Source organism: Micromesistius poutassou, assembly GCF_964030765.1.
Source record: "Micromesistius poutassou genome assembly, chromosome: 20".
In the NCBI taxonomy this organism is placed as follows: domain Eukaryota; kingdom Metazoa; phylum Chordata; class Actinopteri; order Gadiformes; family Gadidae; genus Micromesistius; species Micromesistius poutassou.
The window spans coordinates 10,232,295-10,256,549 of record NC_140290.1 but is presented as its reverse complement, the minus strand read 5'-3'; the positions used below and the strand labels follow the sequence as shown (position 1 = coordinate 10,256,549).

The 24,255-nt window shown below is 43.4% G+C and overlaps 1 protein-coding gene across 1 annotated transcript; it reads right to left on the bottom strand.

Moving 5' to 3' along the window:
• Nucleotides 1-1,113: 1,113 nt before the first annotated feature.
• Nucleotides 1,114-22,611, bottom strand: cfap70 (cilia and flagella associated protein 70; the record flags this gene model as incomplete). The annotated part of the gene is made up of 24 exons (XM_084484856.1): nucleotides 1,114-1,194; nucleotides 1,311-1,358; nucleotides 1,586-1,687; nucleotides 1,824-1,913; nucleotides 2,188-2,349; nucleotides 3,304-3,467; nucleotides 3,975-4,034; nucleotides 4,288-4,403; nucleotides 4,479-4,612; nucleotides 4,977-5,102; nucleotides 5,270-5,401; nucleotides 5,674-5,868; nucleotides 6,100-6,160; nucleotides 6,245-6,336; nucleotides 6,923-7,075; nucleotides 7,485-7,622; nucleotides 8,207-8,288; nucleotides 8,407-8,501; nucleotides 8,867-9,052; nucleotides 9,539-9,730; nucleotides 10,246-10,331; nucleotides 10,516-10,614; nucleotides 10,829-11,018; nucleotides 22,564-22,611. The coding sequence occupies 24 exons, from the start codon at nucleotides 22,609-22,611 to the stop codon at nucleotides 1,114-1,116; spliced, it is 2,832 nt and encodes a 943-aa protein (XP_084340982.1).
• Between the last annotated feature and the right edge of the window lie 1,644 nt (nucleotides 22,612-24,255).

The window sequence follows — 24,255 nt, the reverse complement described above, 5'->3', positions numbered from 1 at the left end:
CCAAGGAAAACTAAAAATACCTGTATTGGTAAATTGTATATAGCAGACACCTTTTCAAAAGAAGTCATTAACATGTCGGGGTTGGGCTTCTTGCTTAAAGACCGGGTAAACCAAATTCAGTATTTTTCTTCTTATCATATTAATTAGGCCTTAAATGTGTCCCTCAAAACATGTAAAAAATATTTTTCCCATTCATCATTTCCTTGAGGAGCTAGGCCTCAGAGAATGTTCTGTGTGCAGGTTTAAAATGGGCGGGTCTACATCGAAGACCGCTTTACGTAAAGCGGTCTTCGATGTAGACCCGCCCCCTGCTGCCCTCTAGGTATAAATACATTAACCGCGCACTAGCATTCTGTGGTTTCACCCGTCTATGGTTTTACCGCTCACGAGTCTGGTTTGAATTGTCAGTTTGCAGCTAGCTTGCCCGTTATGCCTCTTCAACCTCGTTGGTGCATCTTCCCTGGATGCCACAGTGGGAAACGTAACGTTAACGGTTCGTTTACTTTATTTAAGTTTCCGACCGAAGACGGTCTCTCTCCGGTGATGGGCGTGGTTTCCTGGCCTGCAGCGCACACGCCCCCACCGTCCTGAGCCAGGGATTACTGCTCATTTTTCATCAACTTTGAAGCATAATTTTATATACTTCGCGATTTTTTTAGTCCTTCAAATTTGGCAGGGTGGTTAATAATATATTTTCCTGTGGTATTATAAACTCAAAACCCATAATTATTTTTGGTTTACCCGGTCTTTAAGGATGTCTATAGCACACAGTGGGGTTCAAAACCCAGAACCTGTCAACTGGGAGTCAAACACCATATTCTCCATTATGCAACATTTTAAGGTATGATATCAGATAAAAACATCTTATACTGTGAATTTATTTTAGGGAACATCTCACCAATCTAATCAAAACGGTATCACTATTCATACACTCAGTTATATGAAGTTGAAGGTGAATGATAATCTGTAGCCAAACCAGGGTACTCCACTCCAATTGGACAATATTTTCCAAAAAGTATTTATTACAACATTAAAAAAAAAAACATTAAAACATAATATAAAAGATTTATTTAAATACCCTTGAAAGAATGTTGTACTCTACACTGAGTGAAGTTAGAATGAAGGGTCCCCAAAGCCTAACTGGTCCTGTAGCTCTTTAATCTCCCTGAGGACCGGCTCGTCCTGCAGGTTCAGCTGGGAGGAGGAAAACAACGATAAACAATCAGGTGTTCAGAGACCAAAGATAGATGTACGATTCAGAAATGTGTCTTGTTTTCCAAGCAGATGAACAGAACAATGTGGTAGCATACCTTCACAGCATACTTGTATGACTGCTCTGCTTCCAATCTTCTGCCAATCTAATAAAAAGAGTCAGAGAGAAAGACATGTTGATGGCCCATTTAATCATGAGAGACGTAAATGGATTTTGTGGTTCAAATCCATTGAATGTCTCGAAAGAAAATCGAAAAGGGTTCTTCCATCTGGATAGGACTGGAATTCAATCTACTGTGACCGTGTGGGATTGCGATTGTTCCCAAGAAAAGAGAAAGGAGCCTGATGGTCACCCAGGGGTGGAGTGCCTCACCTTGAGGGAGACTAGGGACAGGTATCCCCACACCTCTGGGTTCATGTTGTTCAAGGTGTTGGCCTCCGTCAGTGCTTCCTCAGCTTCATTCAGGTTCTCCAGCTATGTGCGGATCACACACAAACACACACACACACACACACACACACACACACACACACACAATTTACAATAATAGCCTACAAATTCTTAATGAAAATCGGGTGTAAGATTGTTTTTCTATTTGTTTTTTTGTTACCCTGTAACAGGCGATGCCCAGCCCTAGCCAGGTGAGACAGGACGGGGAACTGCTGCAGGCCTGCAGGTATGTGGTTCTGGCACTCTGGAACTGTAAGAGAAACCCACACAATGTGTGAGGCGTTTTCCTGTTTTCATGCTTAATCTTTATGAACATTTTCGGTTGATCTCTTAGTCCTGATGCAGCAGGCTAAATAACAGACTTAAGTGGTGTTTAATCAGGCCATTGAGACCATATTCACACTGCTCCGGCGAAATATCAGACGTTAGTGTCGACATGGAATAAAACACCAGTCAGGTGTTGGTTTTCCTTATCAGCAGGAGATAGTTGAATTGAGGGGAGGGGATGGAAGGCGGGGCTTCACCTGTCCTTCCTGGAGGTAGACAGAGCCCAGGCGGAGGAAGATGGGGTGTGTGTCCTCAGGCTGCCGCTGGTACTCCAGGCACCTCTGGTAACACTGGCGGGCCTTGGCCCGGTCTCCGCTCAGGTAGCTGCAGTGACCCAGCAGAGCCCACGCCTCGGGCTCCTGCACACAGTAGCAACCACGGCAACCCGCTGCTAAACAACCAAAGTGTCCCAAATGTCCCCCATCACGATCTAATGTCCCGTTTCAAGAACGTTCTATATCATCCAGGTGGAATGAGGGGAATTCAGAGCTGGTAAGGTTGGATTTTGGAGTCTGTTTGGATGAACAACAGAAAACCTTACTTGACCTCTTCATAAAGTTATTAAGGGTTATCAAGGTCTGCATTCGAAAATAATGTTCTAATCAAATCCACTGCAATTGCAAGTCATTTCAGTCTATCAATTTCCTTCAATTCCAAGGGTTTATTAGCTGAATTGTAGACATTCCTCTATGACATTACAGTGAATACAGTACTACAGGGTGTCCTTGATAGTACTGTGATTGTAAGTCCTTGATTGTAATAATATTCCACAGCCCGGTTGTTTTGTCGCATAATGTGAGTACCTTGCTAGTGTGAGCTAGCGCCTCCTTTAGGGTGGCAGCAGCACTACAGTAGTCTGCGCTTAGCATCTGCAGCTTAGCAGTGGCCAGGCGGTAAGCGGTGGTCAGACCATGGGTCAGACCCCCCTCTGAAGACAGCAGCTCCTGGGCCAGAGCTCTCTGGGCCATCTACACACACACACACACACACACACACACACACACACACACACACACAAAACAGATCAGTATTATAGCCATCAGTTGAGAAATTAAAAACACTATCTGAAACATAATAACTGAAGGGTGCTTCATCATCGCTACAGACCTCTTAGTCATCTCACTCAAGAACAGCCAGTAAATATGAAAATCCCATCTTTTCCAACTGACATCTTCTTAAATCAGGTAGTGCTAATGATCCAGTTCCTGGTTGGTGTGAGTATATATACTGTATATGTGTGTGTGTGTGTGTGTGTGTGTGTGTGTGTGTGTGTGTGTGTGTGTGTGTGTGTGTGTGTGTGTATGTCTGTATACCTGCAGGGCATGGTGCTGCAGCAGGAACTGGGCGGTCTCCATGTAGATGGACGACCTAGGGGGTGTAGATTGTGTCCTGTTGTACGCCAGGGTGGGATTGCAAGCTGCAGCTGGCATCTCTGCATCAGACTGCCTCTCTCTCTCTGGCTCCACGCCAATGCGCTCTGTGTGAATGATATAGGCCACAGAGTCTTTATTACCGGTTACCGGTTACAGTGAGTAAAGTTTCCTTCTTGGGCCTGTGCAGCAGTATCTGAAGCAGTATTTCAGCTAAGTTCAGCTAATGTATAGAATACTAGAAATACGTAAACCCTTTCAATATAAATAAATGCCTAATGTTCCATTGTGTTTCTCCACAATACATATTTATGTTCATACCAATACACCGGACTCACCTGGCTTGACCTCCTCCTGTTCCTCCATTCCCTTCTCCTCCATCAACTTTCCCTCCTTCTCCTCCTGTTCCTCGTCCTTCCGTCCCTCCAGCTGGGGCCCCTCACCCTGGGTGCCTTCCCTCCCATCATGGGCCTCACCTCTCCCCTCCCGGGCCTCGGCTCTCCCCTCCTGGGCCTCACCTCTCCCCTCCCGGGTCTCCCCTCTCCCCTCCCGGGCCTCTCCTCTCCCCCCCCGGGTCCCCCCTCTCCCCGCGGGGCTGGCCCTCAGCAGCCTGCCAGCCATCAGGAAGCAGCTCTCAGCCTTGAAGTGGTTGTTCTGCCCCTGGTGGAACATCCCTGGAGGGAGGACCCCCAAAATAAGGAGGAGCATAATAACAAAGGAGGTCCATTTTTAGGATTATTGACTATTAGTTTGTGATTCAATTGATTAGCAGCAATGGAAATATCAATCCAAAATACATGAATGTCCTTATGGGAAACTTTGCCATATTTTGCAGCGGCTGTTTAGGACTCAGTTTGCTCAAAGGCACGTCAGTAGAGTACTGATGCCTCTCCGGTTGATGTTGACCGTAGTTGTGGAGCTCCTTACCAAAGAGGGTCCAGGCCACCACGCTGGCTGGCTGGGCGCTGGTCGCTGCCTCCAGGTAGGTCTCCACATTGTCATAGCGCTCCCCCATCTCCGCCAGGACCCCACACATCACCAGGCTGTGGACCAGAAGCCCAGGGGAGTCAGGAGGCTGGTCTCACCAGAGGGTGGATGGACAGGGAGCCACTGCATACCTGGGCAGGTGGGTCTGCTGGAGGGAGACAGCGTGGTGGAAACACTCCTCAGCCTTGATGTGGTCCCCGGTTCGCATGTAAAAGGTCCCGTAGTCCAGCCAATGGGAGGGCTCCGTCTGACCTCGGACCAACCGCTGAAGGAGCACAAGCGTAGCATAACAGTTAGTCTAACACATAGCATTACTGTTTAACCGCTGGCATATCACATACGGTATTATAACTAGTGAACTATTAGCATAGCATTACTTACAATTAACATACCCCATGGCATAACCATAGCACAACCATCACCAAACCCCATGACATAACAACCATAACACAACCAGTTTGCACAATTAGAGTGCAGGCAGAGTCGCACACTTCGTTCCACATTGCAAACATTGGGTTTGAGTTGTTGGGGTGAGTTGTTGTGGTAGATCAGACCACAGAACCCTTAAATCCTCATCCCAATGAATATACTGAGTTCCTATCGACATAGACTTAGTGAGATGTGGTCACCTCCTGGTAGTACTGGGCGGCCAGCTGGAAGTCTCTGTTAAGCTCCGCCTCCCTGGCAAAGTGTCCAAGCTGAGAGATGTCCAGGACGGGCTGCACCCCCGCTGCCTCCTGAGGCTCCTCCTCCGTCTGGAGGCGGGTACAGGAGAGGGGAAGGGACGAGAAAAGGGAGGATGAAAGAAAGGACAGGTGAAGAGATGCTCCAAATGAGGAGAGGGGAGAAGGGGAGATGAGAGTACTGCTGGGACTATGATCCATGTGAGTAAGGCAGAGTGGGCGATGGGATGACTTGTTACCATGTTGAGAGCCAGGTGCATCTGATCCACCAGGTAGACGTAGAGCTGGCTGAGGAAGGCCTGCAGCTGCTCAGGGTGGGAGAAGGCTTCGGTCCTCAGCATCTTCTCACGCACTATCCCCACCACGGAGCTCTGGAACCACAATGGATCACGCTTGAACTCTCTTAAGCTGGTTGAGATCACTTTCATATTGTACGCTTTGTCCGACTTCCTTGCAAGAACTTTGTGTGAAACGTCTCGCAATATGTCTCCAGCAATAAAATGTTGTGTGTTTATATGTGGAAAGGCTGACTTTACACAAGGTTCAAGGTTCAAGTAAAAAGCTCAGCAACAATTGTGAACTTTCCTTCTTCACTGTGAATAATTGTAAGGAGTCCCTATATGGGACCTCTGTTTCTTCTGACCTTCATCTGTTCCTTTAAGGCAAAGTACTTCCCAGAGTAGTTGAGTTCTCCTAGCAGCTGGATCCGGCGGTGCTCCTGGGTGCCGGGGTCCATGGGCTGGGCCCCAGGCTGGAAGGCGGCCCCAAACAGCTGCTGGTACTGATCCAAGACCTGGCCCACCACACTTGTGATCTCGTGGTGGAACTCCTGCACTGCCTCCACACAGAAGAGAAGAGCGCTCACTCTCGCAGGCTATATTTATATCTATGAATGTGCGTGCGCGCATGCGTGTGTGTGTGTGTGTGTGTGTGTGTGTGTGTGTGTGTGTGTGTGTGTGTGTGTGTGTGTGTGTGTGTGTGTGAGGGTGTGTGAGTGTGTGTGAGCGTGTGCATGCGTGTCCGTGTGTGTGCGTGTGTGCGCGTGTGTGTGTGTGTGTGTGTGGTCTACTTTTCCAGCCCCGGCAGGGTGATGTGGTAGCGGAGGTCTGGGAGGAATCAGCTCCATCACTCTGCAAAGAAAACCACAGAAGAAGACACTGATGTATCTGTATCTCTAAATGTGTAGTATGTGGCACCAACTTATTGGTACTTACTTTTTGGCTAGCTCAGCGGGAGGTCTCTTGGGGACCAGGGGTTTCTCTAAGGTGATCTCAACAACGATGTAGGTTCTGGCATCTGCATACATCTAGGAGGTGGTTTAGGTTAGGGAATCAAACAGACTATGACAAAGCCATGGCCTTAGTAGATCCTTCACACTCATTTGATGCGGTCCTCGACTCATGCCACCACGACTACGTGACTGACTTGTAATAGTTGCGGTCAGTGGGTTGACATTATTGTCTGCTGACATTGCAGTTGCCATGTTGAGACTGCAGCCTACCTGTCTCTCTGCGATGACCTGCGGGTCCACTTCAGTCGCGGTTTCTGTAGCTGGAAGCTTGCTCTGGCCTGTCTGCTCAGTGACCTGTTACAAATGCCATTACCTATTGTCATTTGTCACTAACACATTATTATCTTCGCTGCTTGTTTTATGTTGTATTGTAGCTTTTATTTAATATAGAATATATTTATTTCTGTAACATTGACTACAATAGTAATTGACTACAATGTCAGAGACTTTGGTCTCAATGTTATTTTCCCAGTTTAAATAAAGGTACAATTATTATTATTAAAATAAATAATCTGTATATATTCCAAAAAATAACAACTAATTTCACCTCAAGCGATTCATCGCACTGCTCTATAGCTATATGTTCTTGTATGTTCCTCACCGCACTGAGTTTTCTGGTTGTCTCCTTCCCAGGCTTGTTTCCTCCATCCACCCCCTTGCTGGGAGCCCCCTTGAGGGAGCCTGCTGGCGGGCTAAGGCGTAGAGTGGCTGCAGCCTTGGCCTGCTCCTTCAACACACTCACCGTCCGCTTGGCCTGCACAACCAGGGTAGAGTACAGCTGTCTGTTAGCTACAATGGTATGGTGTAAAAGTTGTTTGCTCATGCATCTTTGTGATTCTGAAGTGTGCTGTTATTTTAAAGACATTTCTTGTCCTTGTAATGTTGTTACTCTTATTAAGAACTTTAATTGCTGTTTTGCACAAAAGTGCTGTATAAATTGAGTTTGATTTGGTTTGTGCTAATATGTTGTGTGTCGGTTTTTCAAATGGTACAAAAATTGTCAAATCAGATAAGATGAACTTTATCAATATCAGATTGGACATTTTAAAGTATTATACATACTAGAGTTGAAAATAAATACAACTTAGATCATGTCCTTTCATCATCAACCAACATTGTCAGTGTCCGTGTGTTGTCGCATGTTGTCCTGTGCTGCCTCTGACCTTGGCCAGCAGGTCGGACTCCGAGAAGGGGTGGACTCTGTAGGTCCCTCGGATGCGGGTGGCCCCCGGGTACAGCAGGGGCCCCATGTCCACAAAGGCCACGCCGTGGAAAGAGATCTGCTGCTCAGGCTCAGACACCTTAACACACGGACAGGGATGCATGTATTAATATGTTAACAGCCATGGAAATAGCAGTATAGAAATAAGGGTTTAAACATCCTATGACGATATCACTTTAAGTAAATGACTTAAGGGTGCTGTAGGGAAGATATAAGTGCTACTATTTGAGTGTCATTTGTAAGAAATAACAGCCATCTGTCTGCAATTAGGGAGAGAAATGTGCTGTGAGAATATCTGCTTTGAGTTGACTATGCCTGCCTCTGTATGAGCCAATTTAGATTTGAGACCGCTCACAGCTCATCTCCTGATCAATCAGTGCATCTGTTCCCTGAGTGCCTCAAGGGAATCCATCTTGCCTGTCAGTCACAAGTTTGTGAATGCAACACTTGGAACACTCAATGGCACAGAAACAAGGGGGAGGGGATGCTCTCTCTCTTTACAGTTCTCGAATCTTACCTACAGCAGTTTTAAAAAGTAAAGTAAAAGTCCTTGAGCCTTCTTCTCAAGTATTAATATTATACTTGATAGTACCATACTTAACCACTGGATTGGCTTCATAACAAGAGGAGGACATTTGGACTGTTCTCTGATTGGGTACTGGCCTTTCCTCCCTGGACTACTGGAGGCGGGGCCTTCATGATCTCCAGCGGCCACAGTCGGCACTCTTCGATCCTCTCTGACAACCTGAAACCCCAACGACCAGGATCGTACCAGGAAGAACATAAAGGTACACATAAATAGCCGACAACAGACAACATCATCAAGGACATCGATCTATGGTATGTCGGGTTAGACTATGAACCTGGTGGAGCCCCCGGTGTCCAGGAAGCAGCGACGCACCGTGTCCCAGCACACTCTCTTCCTGGCTGTCTCTGCCTCATGACAGAACTCCCTGTCCTGCAGGCATACAGGCATCGTTTAGCATGACCTGCTACACAGATCTGCTAGCCAAGTACAGTATTGTTTTGACAGTCTTTAAGCTTCCTACTAGAAGGAAGGAAAGACATTTACAATGTTAGGATTAAAGGAAGGAACTAAATAACTAAGTATGTAAGTAAGTAAGTAAATATAAATATAAAGAGGAATCGAGGGATGACAGAAAGAAGGAAGAAAAGAAGGAAGGAAGGCCATCCCAGATGGCACATAGTGGTATATTCACCTTCACATAAGGCTTCACAAACGTATTGTGATGCAGCAAAATTGTAAATCGAACTTTACTTCAGTGGATGCTTGCTTAGCAGCTGACCTGAAGGCTGGCCTACCTCCGGGCTAGTGAGGTCTCCGTACTCCTCCTCCGGGAGCTCCTCCTGAGTGGACACAGCCCTAGAGAAGACCTGGGCTCCCGGGGCCAGAGAGCCGACCTGGGGCCACTTCCTGGGCCTGTCTGGAGCTTCCCGCTCGTCGCCTGCTCTGAGCTGGCCCTCAGAGAACACCAGAATCTCCTCTTTCTGCAAGAAGACACCTGTTATAGACATGTGCAACAAAAACACATCAAAGATGGGCAGGATTGTGTAGAATCCTAGGGTGTTGCTGTCCCAGACAGAAGGTTCAGTCCTCAATGATCACAGCAGTACCTGTTGGCATCCTTAAGTGAACCACATCTAAGTATAATTAGAGGAGTCTCTGTAAGGCTGTCCTTCTCCACAACCGTTCGTCCGATCAACTTCCCACTTGGCAGCTGTATAACGGAGTACTCAAGGAAGTGCAGTGCAGAGTGGGAAGTTGTTTCTTGAGAAAGCTGCAAGGAGCAATACTGGGCTGCCGAGCAATCCACCCGTTCCGGAAAGGCACGTTTTGAACAGGCACTGCACTGGTGTTCCTTGATGTTATCCAAGCCGCTTTGTGTCTCCTAAGACTGAGTATTGATGGTAGTATTGAAGTAGCTCACTGTAAGTCAGCCATTTGGAATGGAAACAGGCAGAAGAGCGCATCACCTCGGCTGTGACAGGAAGTTGCAGAGCCGCTGTGTAGGAGCAGGGAGGAGGGTCTGGCGAGGTGGTCAGGCTCCAGGCCTCCGGGACGCTGAAGGCGGTCTCCATGGTAACCATCAGCAGGTTAGAGGCCAGCCGCTGGGCTTCAGACAGCAGCGGTGTGGGGACTCTCACAGCCACCTCCAGCGAGGGCAGCTGCTTAAAATGAGAAGCTCATGGATTGGTTTCTTATCATGCTGGGAAGGAAAGAGGTTCACGCTGAGCTACTGCGGGTCATCATCATAATGCACTCACTTTGGATTGGGAGCACAGAATTCAACACAAAATTCACAACCACTGGGTGAGGCACACATTTCTGGGAAACATTCATCAGGAATGGATGTAATCCGTAGCGAAATGTAGTTAGCTGACTTAGTACAACTGGATTAAATTCATTGTATGTCCCTATTTGGATGCAATCACTTTATATAAATCAGAAAGAAAAGTGTATACTGGTTTGTCCAAAGACCTGCGTCATGAATCTTTAAGCTTTTAATAAACACTTGATTGTAATTTGCACTGCTGTCTTACATTACCCACACTGTTAGGGGTCTTGAGCATAAGAAGCTGATACACACAAGCACCAACCCAAAGAACATAATCAGGATCTTATTATCTAAAAAAGCTTATCTAAATGGCCGTGGGACACACTGTATGTATATTAATCTGACCAGAGTGCTGTTGTCCAATGTGACCGTCTCCAGTGGGGAACCAGCAGTGCCGTGCAGTGGAACAAGTGACGAGATGTTGCACTGACCTGCAGGAGAAGAACAAGAGCGAGAGCCTGAGACCATACCCTATACCACACAATCCTCCTTGGACAGATCCAATAGCAATGCTTTTCAGAAGCTCTGCCCCTGGAGATATGTTGTTTGTAGGGGAAACATACACATAGAACAACTCTTATCAGTAACAGAGGGTTACGTGAGTTGCTATGTTACCATGGAGAAGAGGCAGCAGGTCCATCACCGCTTGGCCCAGTACTGCGGTCTTCTCCTCCTTCTGCTTCTTCTCCTTGGGCAGGATCTCCATCACCGTCACTGACCCCGAGAACACAACAACCAGGTCAGGTGGTACACACAACTCAGGTTTCATCTCTGGGATTGTTAGCTTTCTGAAGGAAATGTTGTTATTTGAAATAAAATGGGAGGAAAATAGGAAACATCTGTCAGAACGTTACTATAAAGCCTGGATGAAGAAAAAAAAGAACTACAATGCAAAAGAGAACTGAAACTAGAACTCTGTGTTCCTTACATATGAGCGGTTTGTGGGCCATGTCGTCCAGGCTGTGTCTGTCGTCAGGGCATCTGAAGCTGCAGCTGAAGTCATAGTCCACCACGCCCTGACTCACGTCTACCTCCTGCCTCCGGGCTGACTCTCCCACCACGGCACCGTTAAATTCAACACGCACAAAGTGGTGGAATGGGTCCTGTTTGTTGCCCCGCTGGAAATAGAGAATTCTTCATTCAATATTCATGAGATTCAAATGAATGGTCATTTGCATTCATTAACTTGAGTTAAGACCACAATGCTAAACTGGACCTTTTTTAAGTAAGGCATATAATGTTATATCACTGGTCAGGCATGATAACTTGCACATTTCACAACTGCTTATTTAATCCCTCTGAAGATTTTGCTAATGTTTACGTTCAACCTTTGTTTCCATTGAAGCCCTAACTTAAATTATCTTTGACTGTTTTACACAGTTCCCCTACCAAGCTAAAGTTCTTGTGTGTGTGTGTGTGTGTGTGTGTGTGTGTGTGTGTGTGTGTGTGTGTGTGTGTCTGAGAGTGTGAGTGTGTGTGTGTGTGTGTGTGTGTGTGTGTGTGTGTGTGTGTGTGTGTGTGTGTGTGTGTGTGTGTTAGTCCTAACTGAGACCTGTGATAACGTTGTGGTTTTGCAGAACAAAAACAACACTTACCAAGTTATTCCCTCGCAGAACTGTAATGTTAACAGCTCCATTAGATGTTTTACCATTCAATGTTTCCTCCATACTTAACAAATATTCACGTTAAACCGCTGTCCGCTATGCCTACTACCAGCGTTTACAGTCCGTTTCTATAGCAACGGTTGCAGGCTCAGTAACCCTGAACACGCGTGCACAGTACGCGCAGCCGATCCACACATTTCATAGTACGAGAGAGGATCCAGAATTGTAGCGTTATACCGGTCTGCCGCAACGCAATATCCGGTCTCTTATTTAATATGAGCTGTATATGACAGTTTACCGTCCTCGTAGCTAGAAGAATACTAACAAGACCGTCATAGCAACAACAACAACGACATGGATAATTATTTATGAGATTTCACCGGTAATATTAGCAACAAATACCCGAAACATGTAGCGGAAACAACCGGAAGTTTCGCCCTCTCTCTCGCCAATAATGCTCATTTGTATCATCACTTTCCAGGCGTTCTGTCGTGAGATAAGAACTCACAACTTTCTTTATTTTATGTAAAAAAAATAATAAACCTAAACAACCTGAAGTAAATACGGATGCAGTTCTCCCTTATTTATCGGCCTTCCTGTTAAAGACAGCTTTCGATGCAAAACACATGAGATATATTCCAATTTAAGTTGCTAATCTTTATTAGGCCTATAGCCATTTCAGTAATAGTAGCCCACAAACCAAATTGAGAAAAATCTAGCAACCAGAAACGAACAGACTTGAACAAGCATTGTACTGTATTTAAAAGAAAGCGAGTAAAAACTGCTCTTGGTGAAGAATGATGATTATGAAGGTATTATTGTAGCAAAAGTCTTTAGCATGCGTACACTAAAGTCACAATATGAGTAGAGCTGCCAACTCTCACGGTTTCACCGTGTGACACACGCTTTTGCCTTTTTACTAAGGCAAGCCAACCCTGCCAGAAATCGACCTCATTCAGTCACGCTTCACCTTTAATACATGGACAGTCACATGAACACGGCTGATTTGCAATGTTTGCAATGTCCGATTTTTCTCTACTCTATTTTTTTTCAACGATTACAAAAAAGTTGTCTAAGCACAGGTGGTATGTGTCTGGTGGTCATACTGGCTATAGAATCTATAACTACTGGCCCATCAACTATTGTAATGTAATGTGGCCTCCGTAATAGCAGATTTAATATTGACTACGCCACTCTCGATTACAAGGGTGAGAGAGTCTGGTGATCATACTGACTATAGAATCTATAATTACAGGCCCATCAACTATTATTTAAGCACAGGTGAGAATGCTCTGTTCAGGAGTAGACTGCACGTACTGGCGTGTCTCAGATCCGCAACTATATATGCTTGCAGCGCGATAGTGAGCGTGAACTCACGTACGGAAAATTGCGTACGGGCGGGCAATACGCGACTGTGCAAAGCGCTTAAAACGCCTCGAAATAAAAAAAAACCTGCCATTTTTTTCGCCGTAATGCGCAAAAAATGCGCCGCTTTTTACGACGCAATGAAGTCTTTCACTGGCGCGCGTAAAAAACGCCGTTTTGGCCATCAAAACGCGCGTAAATTACGCGCGTTTGTGCACATCACCGTGTCAATGTCTTTCTAGTATGCTAATATTGTCCGCCCTTCTTTTCTCTCAGCCAATGCATTTGAAGTGTTTGCGCCCAATCGCTTATCAAGACAAGCAGACCAAATCAGTTCAGCACAGATCGACTTTGTGACAATTTCTCTTCATTTCTGTAGGTATTTAAACTCCCCTTCCATGCATATAGACATATATTTTGGCTACATTATTTTTTTGTTCTGGTAAGCCTTCTGTTAGAATCAGGAGGGGGAGGAAAAACCGCCAAGATACATTATAATGCTTTACCTATCGGCAATTAAGATATGAAATTATTGGACTGCAGGTGGCGCCACGCCACTCACTATGCATTTTCACTCACTGTTTGTGTTCATAGCCAATCCACATCATCCATCCCCAAAAAGTTGTTGACATTTTTTGACAGCGATCAACCTAATGCTATGTCCAGAGCTAAACATAAAGTTGTTCAGGTGAGTCAAACATCAGACATTACCATTCGCATTACTTCTGTCGGATTTACAGTTCTTCATCAAGATAGCCCGCAATATTGTTATGTCCAGCTGTGGCTTTGGTTATTCCAGTCAATCGCAAGCAAGTTAGTTATTGTTAGTTATCGAAATATGTATTGTTATATCAGTGTAGTTACTACTACTATACTGTCATTGTGTTACTTATTAGCTAGCCAGTGATTGTCTGACAACACTATGCAAAAATAATGTTAATCATACTGAATGCCAGTTCTACAGAGGTAAAATCTGAAAATACCTTGCATGCATTAGGTATGCATTACAAGATTCTACAGAACCTCACTCCGGCCAAAACCCAAAAGTTGGCAGCCCTGAAAACATATCATTGTGGGCTAAATTAGCAATGGCTGGAGCAGAATGGTAGCCTGGCAAGCCAGACCCACATCAGGATGTTGGGTCTGGGAACACTCCATTGGCATTGGCACGGCTCAATCCAGAGGCACAGCTTGTGAACAGGCAAGGCAGGCAACTGCTTGGGGCCCCAAGAAAAAATAAAAAAAATGTTTTTTTTCTTTTTTTCTTGGGGGGCCCCCTGGTGAGCCCCTAAGAAGTATCATCCCTATGGCATTTACCACTTGTTTGACGAAAATGATCTCCCAGACTTTGACAAATTTTTGCACCATTGTTTCACCTGAACACGTCTGCAGTGGCAGATGAGATTTTGACAGTATAAGCTGATATTAAGCTTAAGTCCAGGGCTTATGGAGAATTTGGGAACTTACTCACAAAGGAAAAGTATCCAACCATGAGGAAATGTGCTACCTTGACTGCATTATTTGGCTCTACTTAGTTATGCCAGTACAAATACCATTCCACCATCACTGATGGTCATTTGGAAGCCTGCTTGAGAATAGCTTCCAGCAGCTATTGTCCGGACTATGAAACCCTGGATGACTCCATTCAGTGCAAGTCATCAAAGTATGTACTCAGTATATATAAATAAATATATGTTTAGCATTATTTAATGTAGGTAGATCATTTTGACTTGGTCATTTTGAAAGTAGCTCGAAGGCTGAAAAAGTGTGAGAACCCCTGAGCTAGGGCAAGCACTTGCCCTAGCAAAGGCCAGAAAACAGCATTTGTAGTTTGTTTGCTGTTATATTAATGTTCAGAATTTCATATGTAGAACCTTCAAGGGTTTTGATGAGAACTGGGAAAGAAAACTATTCAAAATTACTCAATTGCTGTAACTAATTTGAGATAATTAATACCAAGTCACTTCACACCTCATTTATGTATGCATTTTATATCATTCATATCATTTATATCATTTTTTTAATATCATTTTTTAGTTGTATTGCTCTATATTTGTATTAATATAGTGCTAACAAATTAATGTGAACACTGACTCTTTTTCAGTGGAGTGCAATATTCAATGTATTTTGATTTGAGTACATAGCATTTGCACTAGCCATGGCATGTAAAACAGCATTTGCAAAATAAATGCTTTAAGCATGGATGAACACTCGCCTTAATACTGGTTTGGTCAGATTATTTATAACATAATGGTGAGGAACGTTGGTTGGAGGGGCCCCCTAGGAGTTTTTGCCTAGGGCCCCAACAGACTCTCAAATCGCGACTGCCAACCAACCTGTCCATCAGGAATCCTGAAGTAATGAACATAGCAAAAGCAATCAATCAATCTTACAAAGAACATAACTGACAGTCATCCAAGCAATAATTATGACGTCATGTGGTATACAAAGGTCTGTGTAAAGAACACACTGACAGCAGCAGAAAATGTATCTTACACCAATGAGCGGACATTAATACATAGCACACAAAATAGGCATGTAAAAGGCCAATGCCCTTTAGGATAAATTAAATGTTGACGATTTTGAGCCTCTGGTGGCCATGTTGTTTTGTCAATCAACTTAATTTTACTTGATAGGAGTCCATCTTGATGTTGGTGAGTTAGTCTATAACAGGGGTCAGCAACCTTTTCAACATGCAGTGCCAGTTTGACATTTTCTTGTTGATGAGTGTGGCATATGCAACAATATATTAAATATTAAGCTGAATTATGACACAGCGACTCCAAACATTTCCAAAAGACCTGGAATTTTATTATTTCCATAGTCCACAATCATGCATCAATAGTTTAACGTTTTTTTTTGTTTTGATTTTTTGAAACTCATTCAAAAACATATTTGCACTGTGAGAAAATGTCAAAAACAGAGACTAAAGTGCATACAATTAAATAAAAATCTGATGATATGAGAATGTTGGAAACATCCCCATCAATATTTTTAAGACATAGACAGCTTCACAAAAAACATGTGAAGGCCATGCATACAGGCCACTTGCAACAATATTTTAAAGATTTTCTACTCTATTACTCACAACATAGGTTAACAAACTATTAATTGATCCCATTTCAGAACACTGCCTTCAGTAACTAATGTAAACATATTCGCACTGGGAGGAAATTCCCAAAACAGAATAAAGTGCAAAAATCTGTAGGCTAGGCCTTTAAATAAGCATAAGAACTTTATCACTCTCATGACACATTCAAATCAACATTGTTTGTAACAGCATGGGTTAACAGCTATACTAAAATTATGTAGGACTAGGCTACAACAAATAAACTAAAGCCTACCAGTTAGTGTGATCCCTGACCCTGCTTGGCTTGGCTGAGCTCCAATATCTGGGGGTTGTAGTTTGTGACTTTAAGCTGCACAACACATGCCTCAGAGTACTCCGTCGTTAAATGACTTAAACGACTTTGCATTACAAGATTCTACAGAATTTCACTCCGGCCAAAACCCAAAAGTTGGCAGCCCTGCATTCAGATCTAGTTGCGATCTATTCCATTCTGAATAAACAAACAGTGCAGCTACATGCTTTGTCCTTGTTGCATTATTCATTAAGATAATTCTAAACAGATTTCTGTAGTTCAAACAACTCCAAATTTTATTTGAGAACGTCAGATATAACAGCCCATGCATTAAAAAAATTGTCAGGTTGAAATCGGGCTTGGGCTCATAATTACAGTTAATGTGTCGGGTCGGGCCGGGCTCAGACAGAAAGTGCACGGGTTCGGGTAGGGTCGGGCTTGATTTTCTGGGCCCGATCTAAGCTCTAGTACGACTTTTACTACAATACCTTCATACAGCATTATCTAATACCTTCATACAGCATCAGCACTGTGAGTTAAGAAGTGGAGGGAATGTGTTATGAGGTGAAGTCACATAGGCGACATGTAGTCTTTCTCTTTATGTCTTTTCCACAGCCGTTAGCCGAAGAATCATACAATATACTGTCAAACTCTTTACATGAAACATTATTATTTAGATCCACACAAAACACGTGTAATCCAAGATATTTAATGAGGTGACCAGAAAATAATAAATTACTTTACATTGACTCCCATTTTTCCTAATTTTCCTTGCCTAGAGGTCCCATGGGGGTCTAGCATAAGGGGCATGACTTACGAGCTCTATAGGAGAAGTTTGTGTTGTTTAAGGGGCTCACTGAACCCTCTAGTGGCTGCAGACAACAGTGCATGCAGTGATTTAAATATCCTGATAATAAATTCATCCTTATTGTCATGCCTTGCCCTATAATAACCAACACAAAGGGTCAACTCGTCAACATGTTGACAAAGGGTCAAAGGGTCAACATGTGACTGATTATCTTCATGAAACAGGTCCTGGGCCTAGTTTCCTGATGGATCCACGCTCGTACAATCATTCTCACGAAGGATCTTTTGTACCATCGTAAAAGATTTTGGGGCGTTTCCCGAAACTCCTCTTAACATGAACGTGCGTGCACTGCACTTACGACGTTTGTAGGCTTGTAACTGTCCACTGACACGGTGCTGAAATGGGCTCTGTAGGAGGGGGAGACGCAGGAATGTTGTTTGATGAAACTATATTTTGTGGCAGCAAAAAAATATCTCCCCATCAAGGCCAACAGCAGAGTAGCCTACGAAAAAAATGTACTAATATGAATGCTACAAATATTAAAACACAATTGATTAGGCCTAGGCCGACATATGCTATATCAGTCCTAATCCTGAACGCACCATGCATACATTTTTTCACAGCATTTTCCCCCCTGAAATAATTCCATCTAAGAAAAATAAAAAATGTATCTGTGTGACAACTAAAGCATTTATCTAAATGTGCTGATTTCTGAAACATGCTTTGCGCTGCAAAGAGGGCAGACTTTCTCTGATTCCGCATAAGGTTTCATTGATTGGCCCGCACTCTCTAGTCTAGAATCTTTGGTGTAAACATAAAAAATGCAACGTTCCATTAATTCATTATCATTCAAACGCAGAGGCATTGACGGGGCTATTGCTGTTGCTGGTCTAGATCATGCCAATATTGTTTGGCAGGGGTATGATGGTGCGGGCAATGTAAGTGGGAAAGGCACACATCGCAGCACAGTTTCCTGCAGCAGTCTACGTTCACTGCAGAAACCACGCTCTCAACTTGGCGTTTGTGCACTCCACTAAGGTCAGGGATGTTCGTAACTGCCTAGACACGCTCTACTAAATAGTGAACTTCATCACAGCCTCACCGAAGTGCCTACAGTGCTTTATGGCAAACAATCGCAACAAAAAATGCCTGCATAAATTCTCCGACACCCGCTGGTCTCAGCATGATTCATGTACAGTATGTCTTCTGTCATTGATCAATATGAGCACATTTTAACCACGATGGTTGAATTAAAATCAGAGGGAGACAGCAAGTGCAGCTCGCAAGCGACCTCCCACATGAGCAATGAAATCATTTGATTTTATTATATGCCTTTTGATAGGGTTGCCTTGTGACATGGCGTTTGATCGGTACATTTCGGCTGCGCATGTATTTTTTTAATTTTAAATTGCTGCAATAAATTTTATTTTTGTTGACTTCTAACATGTCTCTGTCTTTGCTGTTTAAATTTAACAGTAGTCTACAAGTAATATATCGGCGGTAACCACTGTTTTTGGGGTATTACGAAATTGCGCCAGTTGGACATTCAGTGGTATTGGATGTGTTTTAATAAAACACATTCAATACCACAGAATGTCCAGCTGGTGACTCTACTGAGGCTATAGTAACGATGCTCTTGGTGCTCTACGAGTACCCCTGGAGCCCTCGTTAGCTACGAGTGTTTTCACAACGTTCGTTACGCAACGATGCTTACGATGAACTTAAAGACCGGGTAAACCAAATTCAGTATTTTTCTTCTTATCATATTAATTAGGCCTTAAATGTGTCCCTCAAAACATGTAAAAAATATTTTTCCCATTCATCATTTCCTTGAGGAGCTAGGCCTCAGAGAATGTTCTGTGTGCAGGTTTAAAATGGGCGGGTCTACATCGGGCGACCGCTTTACGTAAAGCGGTCGCCCGATGTAGACCCGCCCCCTGCTGCCCTCTAGGTATAAATACATTAACCGCGCACTAGCATTCTGTGGTTTCACTCGTCTATGGTTTTACCGCTCACGAGTCTGGTTTGAATTGTCAGTTTGCAGCTAGCTTGCCCGTTATGCCTCTTCAACCTCGTTGGTGCATCTTCCCTGGATGCCACAGTGGGAAACGTAACGTTAACGGTTCGTTTACTTTATTTAAGTTTCCGGACCTCTCCGTTGATGGGCGTGGTTTCCTGGCCTGCAGCGCACACGCCCCCACCGTCCTGAGCCAGGGATTACTGCTCATTTTTCATCAACTTTGAAGCATAATTTTATATACTTCGCGATTTTTTTAGTCCTTCAAATTTGGCAGGGTGGTTAATAATATATTTTCCTGTGGTATTATAAACTCAAAACCCATAATTATTCTTGGTTTACCCGGTCTTTAACGAACCACTTAGGCTAACAATGCTTTCGGGAAACTGGGCCCTGGTCTGATTCTGTGGTACGGTGACCTGCATGGGCCCTCTCACACACACACCCAGGCAGAGAAGGAGAGGTACCTTCTTCTTCAGGACAGCACCACTGCCTCAAACACAGACCTCTGTGACACTGTTGCTCTCGGGGCCCGGAGCAGGGAGGGAGGGTCCTTGGGTTAGGGTTAGGGTTCGCCTTTTCGCTTGCGACCCAAGATTTTCACAGAGCAATCCCAAGATGCTCCCTGGTTGAAAGGTCTAATGGCCAAGTTTCTATCTCGGTTTGTGTTTCCAATGCGTTTCAATGGAGCATTTGATGATGCTCTTTCCTGTAGGGATAGCCCCCAAGTTTATAATTTTAATAGACCTTAATGCCCTGATTCATATTGAAGAGCCAGACGTCTCCAGCTTATTCAACTGGAGTCATTCTAGGCTTACACGAATGGTGTGTTTTTTAACATCTTCGTGTGACCTCTCAGGGAGAGATTACATTTCCGGTTGGGCTAGAAACGCCAAATTCATAATTAACTCAATAATTCATAATTTAACACCGAAAAGGAAAGATCTCCAAATTGAAGTTAGAAATGTAAATTATCTCACATTTTGTCAACAGAACAAATAAGAGTCTCGTACTGCTCTTCAAAATTAGTAATTCTACTCTGTTTTTAAGATAAGATTATGTTTTGCCCTTCAAAATAAGAGTCTCTTACCGCCCCCCCAGTGTGTCGGCCAGTTCCTCCTGGTTCACCTCCATCAGGCAGAGCTTTGTGATGTCTACCACTCTCTCTATGGCACGCCTCCTCTGCTCCTTGTTCTTACCATCCACCTCCTCCTCCTCCCTCTGACTCTCTAATGTTGAGAGTTCTATCACTGTCTTTGGTCCTGACCAAAATACAATGTTTATTTTTTGGTTTGGTGCGGCTCCTTTTCACATTGCAATTTTCGCAAGAGAATTTGACAACAAACCCACATGTGTGCAAAGATTGTTCAATCATTGGAAAAAAAAGGTATGGGGCAGGGTAAAGCATTAAATTAAATAAAGGGGGGGAAAGCGCTGGTGAAAGTAAACAATCATGGATATCCAGTGTGATATACATTGATCTGCGAAACGCCTTCTCCCTTATCCTGGTGCTGAATGTGTTAAATGCATCAGCATTTTTATGTGTGTTTTTCAGCATACTTTTTACGTGCTTTTGTCGGACCGTCGGGTGAAAATGAGTTGTGTCTCAACATGGAGCAGAGGAGACAGAATGTCTATTGGATATCGGACCCAAATATCAAACAATATCAAACAACAAAAAACGAATCAAACAATAATTCCCGTTACGTCCAAAGAGGTGTATGATTTTTAGAACTGGATCGAACTGAGGTGCGTTCACTTTCACATCTCAAGCGAACCACACCAGGGTTTGTTTGGAAGCGAACCGAGACCACCTCTCTGGGTTGCTGGGTCTCGGTCCGACTCTTTGGTCCGCACCAGAGTTCGATGCTTTGTATTCACACCAGCCCAAAAGGTCCGCACCAGCGATTTTTTTGATTTGGTTCGAACCAAACAAGTTCAGATCTCAGAAGTCTCAGTTCAAGGGTATGTGATCAGATATGTCCAGTTATGGTCACAGATATGTTTGTAGGTATATATGTTGGTAGGGATGTTGTCAGCGATGTGGGTGGGTATTTATGGTTGACAGGTGTGCACACACAGAAAGGCACACAGCCCCACGTGACGGAGACACCACACTGGTCTGGTCTGGTCTGGAATAGGCCTGAAAGACAAAAGCAAATAAAGGTTAAAAACTTCCACAAAAAACAAGGAATGCCTACAACTTTTCATTACAATTTCAAAGTAATGTTGTTTCATCATCAAGCTGTACTGTTAGTTTAGCTGGACTTCTTAAAGGTGAAAATAATTTGAACTTCATACCTGACAAGTCTGCGGCACGACCAAAGAAGAGGTGATTCAAGTCTTTAAAAAGACTATTAAGCTGCTTTCACATATGAACTGTAACATATTTCAGCCATAATATTCTCCCATAGCCACAATACTGAGTAAACATAACATAAGCTGTAAGACTTGCGTATAGTCACAACCAGGCACAACCAGCTGATCATACATAGATGAAGGGGGCGGGCTTTTAAAGCCACAGAACACGCCCACCTCTACCTGCCTATTTAACTCGGACTCCGCCATTTTAGAATCAGAATCTCTTGGGCGGCGTATCGATTAGATGTAAAGCTTAGAGACGCTCCACGCGTGTTATATACGATCCCTCTCCTTTTGTTTCATAGACGATAGACAATAGACCAACCACCTTAACCCAATAAAGTGAGTTAAAAGCGATCCTGCCCCGGCGGCCTTTCCTGGACTAATATATCACAGAACAACAGAACGTACAACCCGCTATTTTCTCCCGACGGGCCGTATGTGAATGACATATCCTGACATCGGACCTCCTGAAAAAAGACTACCCCTGAGGTAGTATTAGGTATTTTAGCCGGCGGAAATGTGAATGAGCAGTAGAATGTTGGCATTTCACACCAGTTGAGTGTACCTACAGATTGGCATGGTTTTATTTCAGTTAGCCTATTAGCTGGTTTGATTTGAATTGAGAAATCATTAGGCTAACTAACAGCTATAAGGCTAACTGAAAAGAACCATGCCAATCTCTAGGTATGGTGATGGGTATGTGATGATGTGGGGCTATTTTAATTTAAGTCCTAGGTGGCTTTCAAAAATAAAAATCTGCCTGCCTCTGGGAATTTAACATAGGGTGCTATACTTATGCACCCTGTATTTTAATGGAGAACATTTATTTATTTACGATACATTATTCATTCACAAAGCAAATTGGTGTCCTTAAAGGTTGGATTTTTCCTCATTTGTTTAATTAAGGCATTAAGATCAATTTCCAAAAGATTTAAAATTGATGTATTGAATCGTGTCCCAGAGTACGATTATCCAACTTATTTTGTGCTACACAGAACAAAACCTACAAACCAAAGCATTTCAATTGGGAGACTTTCTTTGACTTCATAAGGGGTGTGCGCAGATAGTACAGTGCACCCTCTAGTTATGGATATGTCAAAACCACAAATGCAACAAGGGGTAAATGCTTTGTATTATGGATACTCCGATTTTTGCAGCACAGTCCAGTGCACCCGTCTGTATCGTGCTCATGCTCACGAAAAATTAATCTAATGAATCTTGTCCCAGAGCACGATTGTCCGACTTTTTTCGTTCTGTATAGAACGAAAAAAGTCGGACAATCATACAACTTTTTTTCTTCACCTTTTTCACACTAAGCTCCCCTTTTAAAGACGCCAACCATGCAAAAACAATACAAAACTTTCACTCATATAATAACGTGAAACAAAGTCTCTCACTCTTACTCACAAAAACATTTCAGATGTTACAAAGTCCTATGTTTATATTTACATATTTAAATATAATATATACAACATAGGAAATAGAAGGAAATATAAAAAATGTGTGATCTGCTTCATAAATAGCTTATATAGAATACAACGTTATAGCCTTTGACTGCTTCTGAGGCAAAGTGTGCAGAGGGATTTATGCTTTGCATCTATACCCCTGTACACGTGGAATGTTCGACTCTTTGCCAGATTACACTAAAGTCATACTGTACATATTCTGTTTCTACATCACTATCATTATAAGGCAGATGTTTATTGTTTCACATAATTTCTCCATTGTCATTGACCGGTCCTACTGGACTGTACCCAAAGGCATGAATGCAACATTTACAGTGCATTTTTTATAGAAATAAAAAACAGGTGAATCAAAGTGTCAGACTGCGTAAGTGTAACCGTAACCCAACACAATCTCACTGGCACACTAAGGAAAGGAGCTATAATGGTTAATACCATAGAGATAGACTGAATGGATAAAACACACCCAACTGATTAAGTCCAAATCATTAAATACGATTAATTTTAGGTTTCAAGATAGCCTTAGCTTCACATCGTAGGAACTAATTTGATATAATAGCTTTCGAGTCACATGTTCGGCTCCTGTAATTGTCAAATTTCAAGTTCTTCAGCCGATCACTGATCACGTGTTTTGGGCGTACATTGGCCGATAAACCGGTGCATCACACATTTTTTCTTGAGTTTCTTAATCCAAGTGTTTCCCATTTATTATCAGTATCGATCAATAGTTGGGGTCAACTTGAGATTTTTGATTTGAAAAAAATAGATTTTTCCTAAATTGTAATTTTGCATCAGGCCCCGAAAAAGCCTGAAACGGCCCTGCTTAACTTTTCTCTATGGGCCTATATGTTGGACAGAAAGAAAAGACAAAAAGTTGAATTTGGTTTGATTAAAATAGAGAACCTGAAGTCCATAGGGGAGCTGTACCAATGCGTTAGACTTAACCAGCGATAGTAAAGAACAGCAGGATGATACAGTTGATACAGGCTCTTAGTTATTTCTTCTGTTATGAATTGAATAAAGTAAATGTCTTTCTAGGGATGGTCGGAAAATACAAGCCAAACGTGTTGGGGCACATAACAGTAGCAGGCTGTAGCTACACGGCCAACCAGATAGGTGACTCGGTACAACCAGTGCAGGGGGCAGATCGATCCCAGCCCCACTGGAAGCACCTGCTTCATGCTTCAGCAACTGCGTCACGTGGCCGGGCAGGGACCTTCTCACTAGCATGACAACAGGACTGCTCCTGCAGTTAGGCATTAAGCTCTTCTTTAAGGCTTCTTTAAGGAACATTACACAGAAGAGACAACTCCATGGAATATTGCTATAAATACCTGAGTGAGTTTGGACATTTTTATTTGACCTGTTAAAT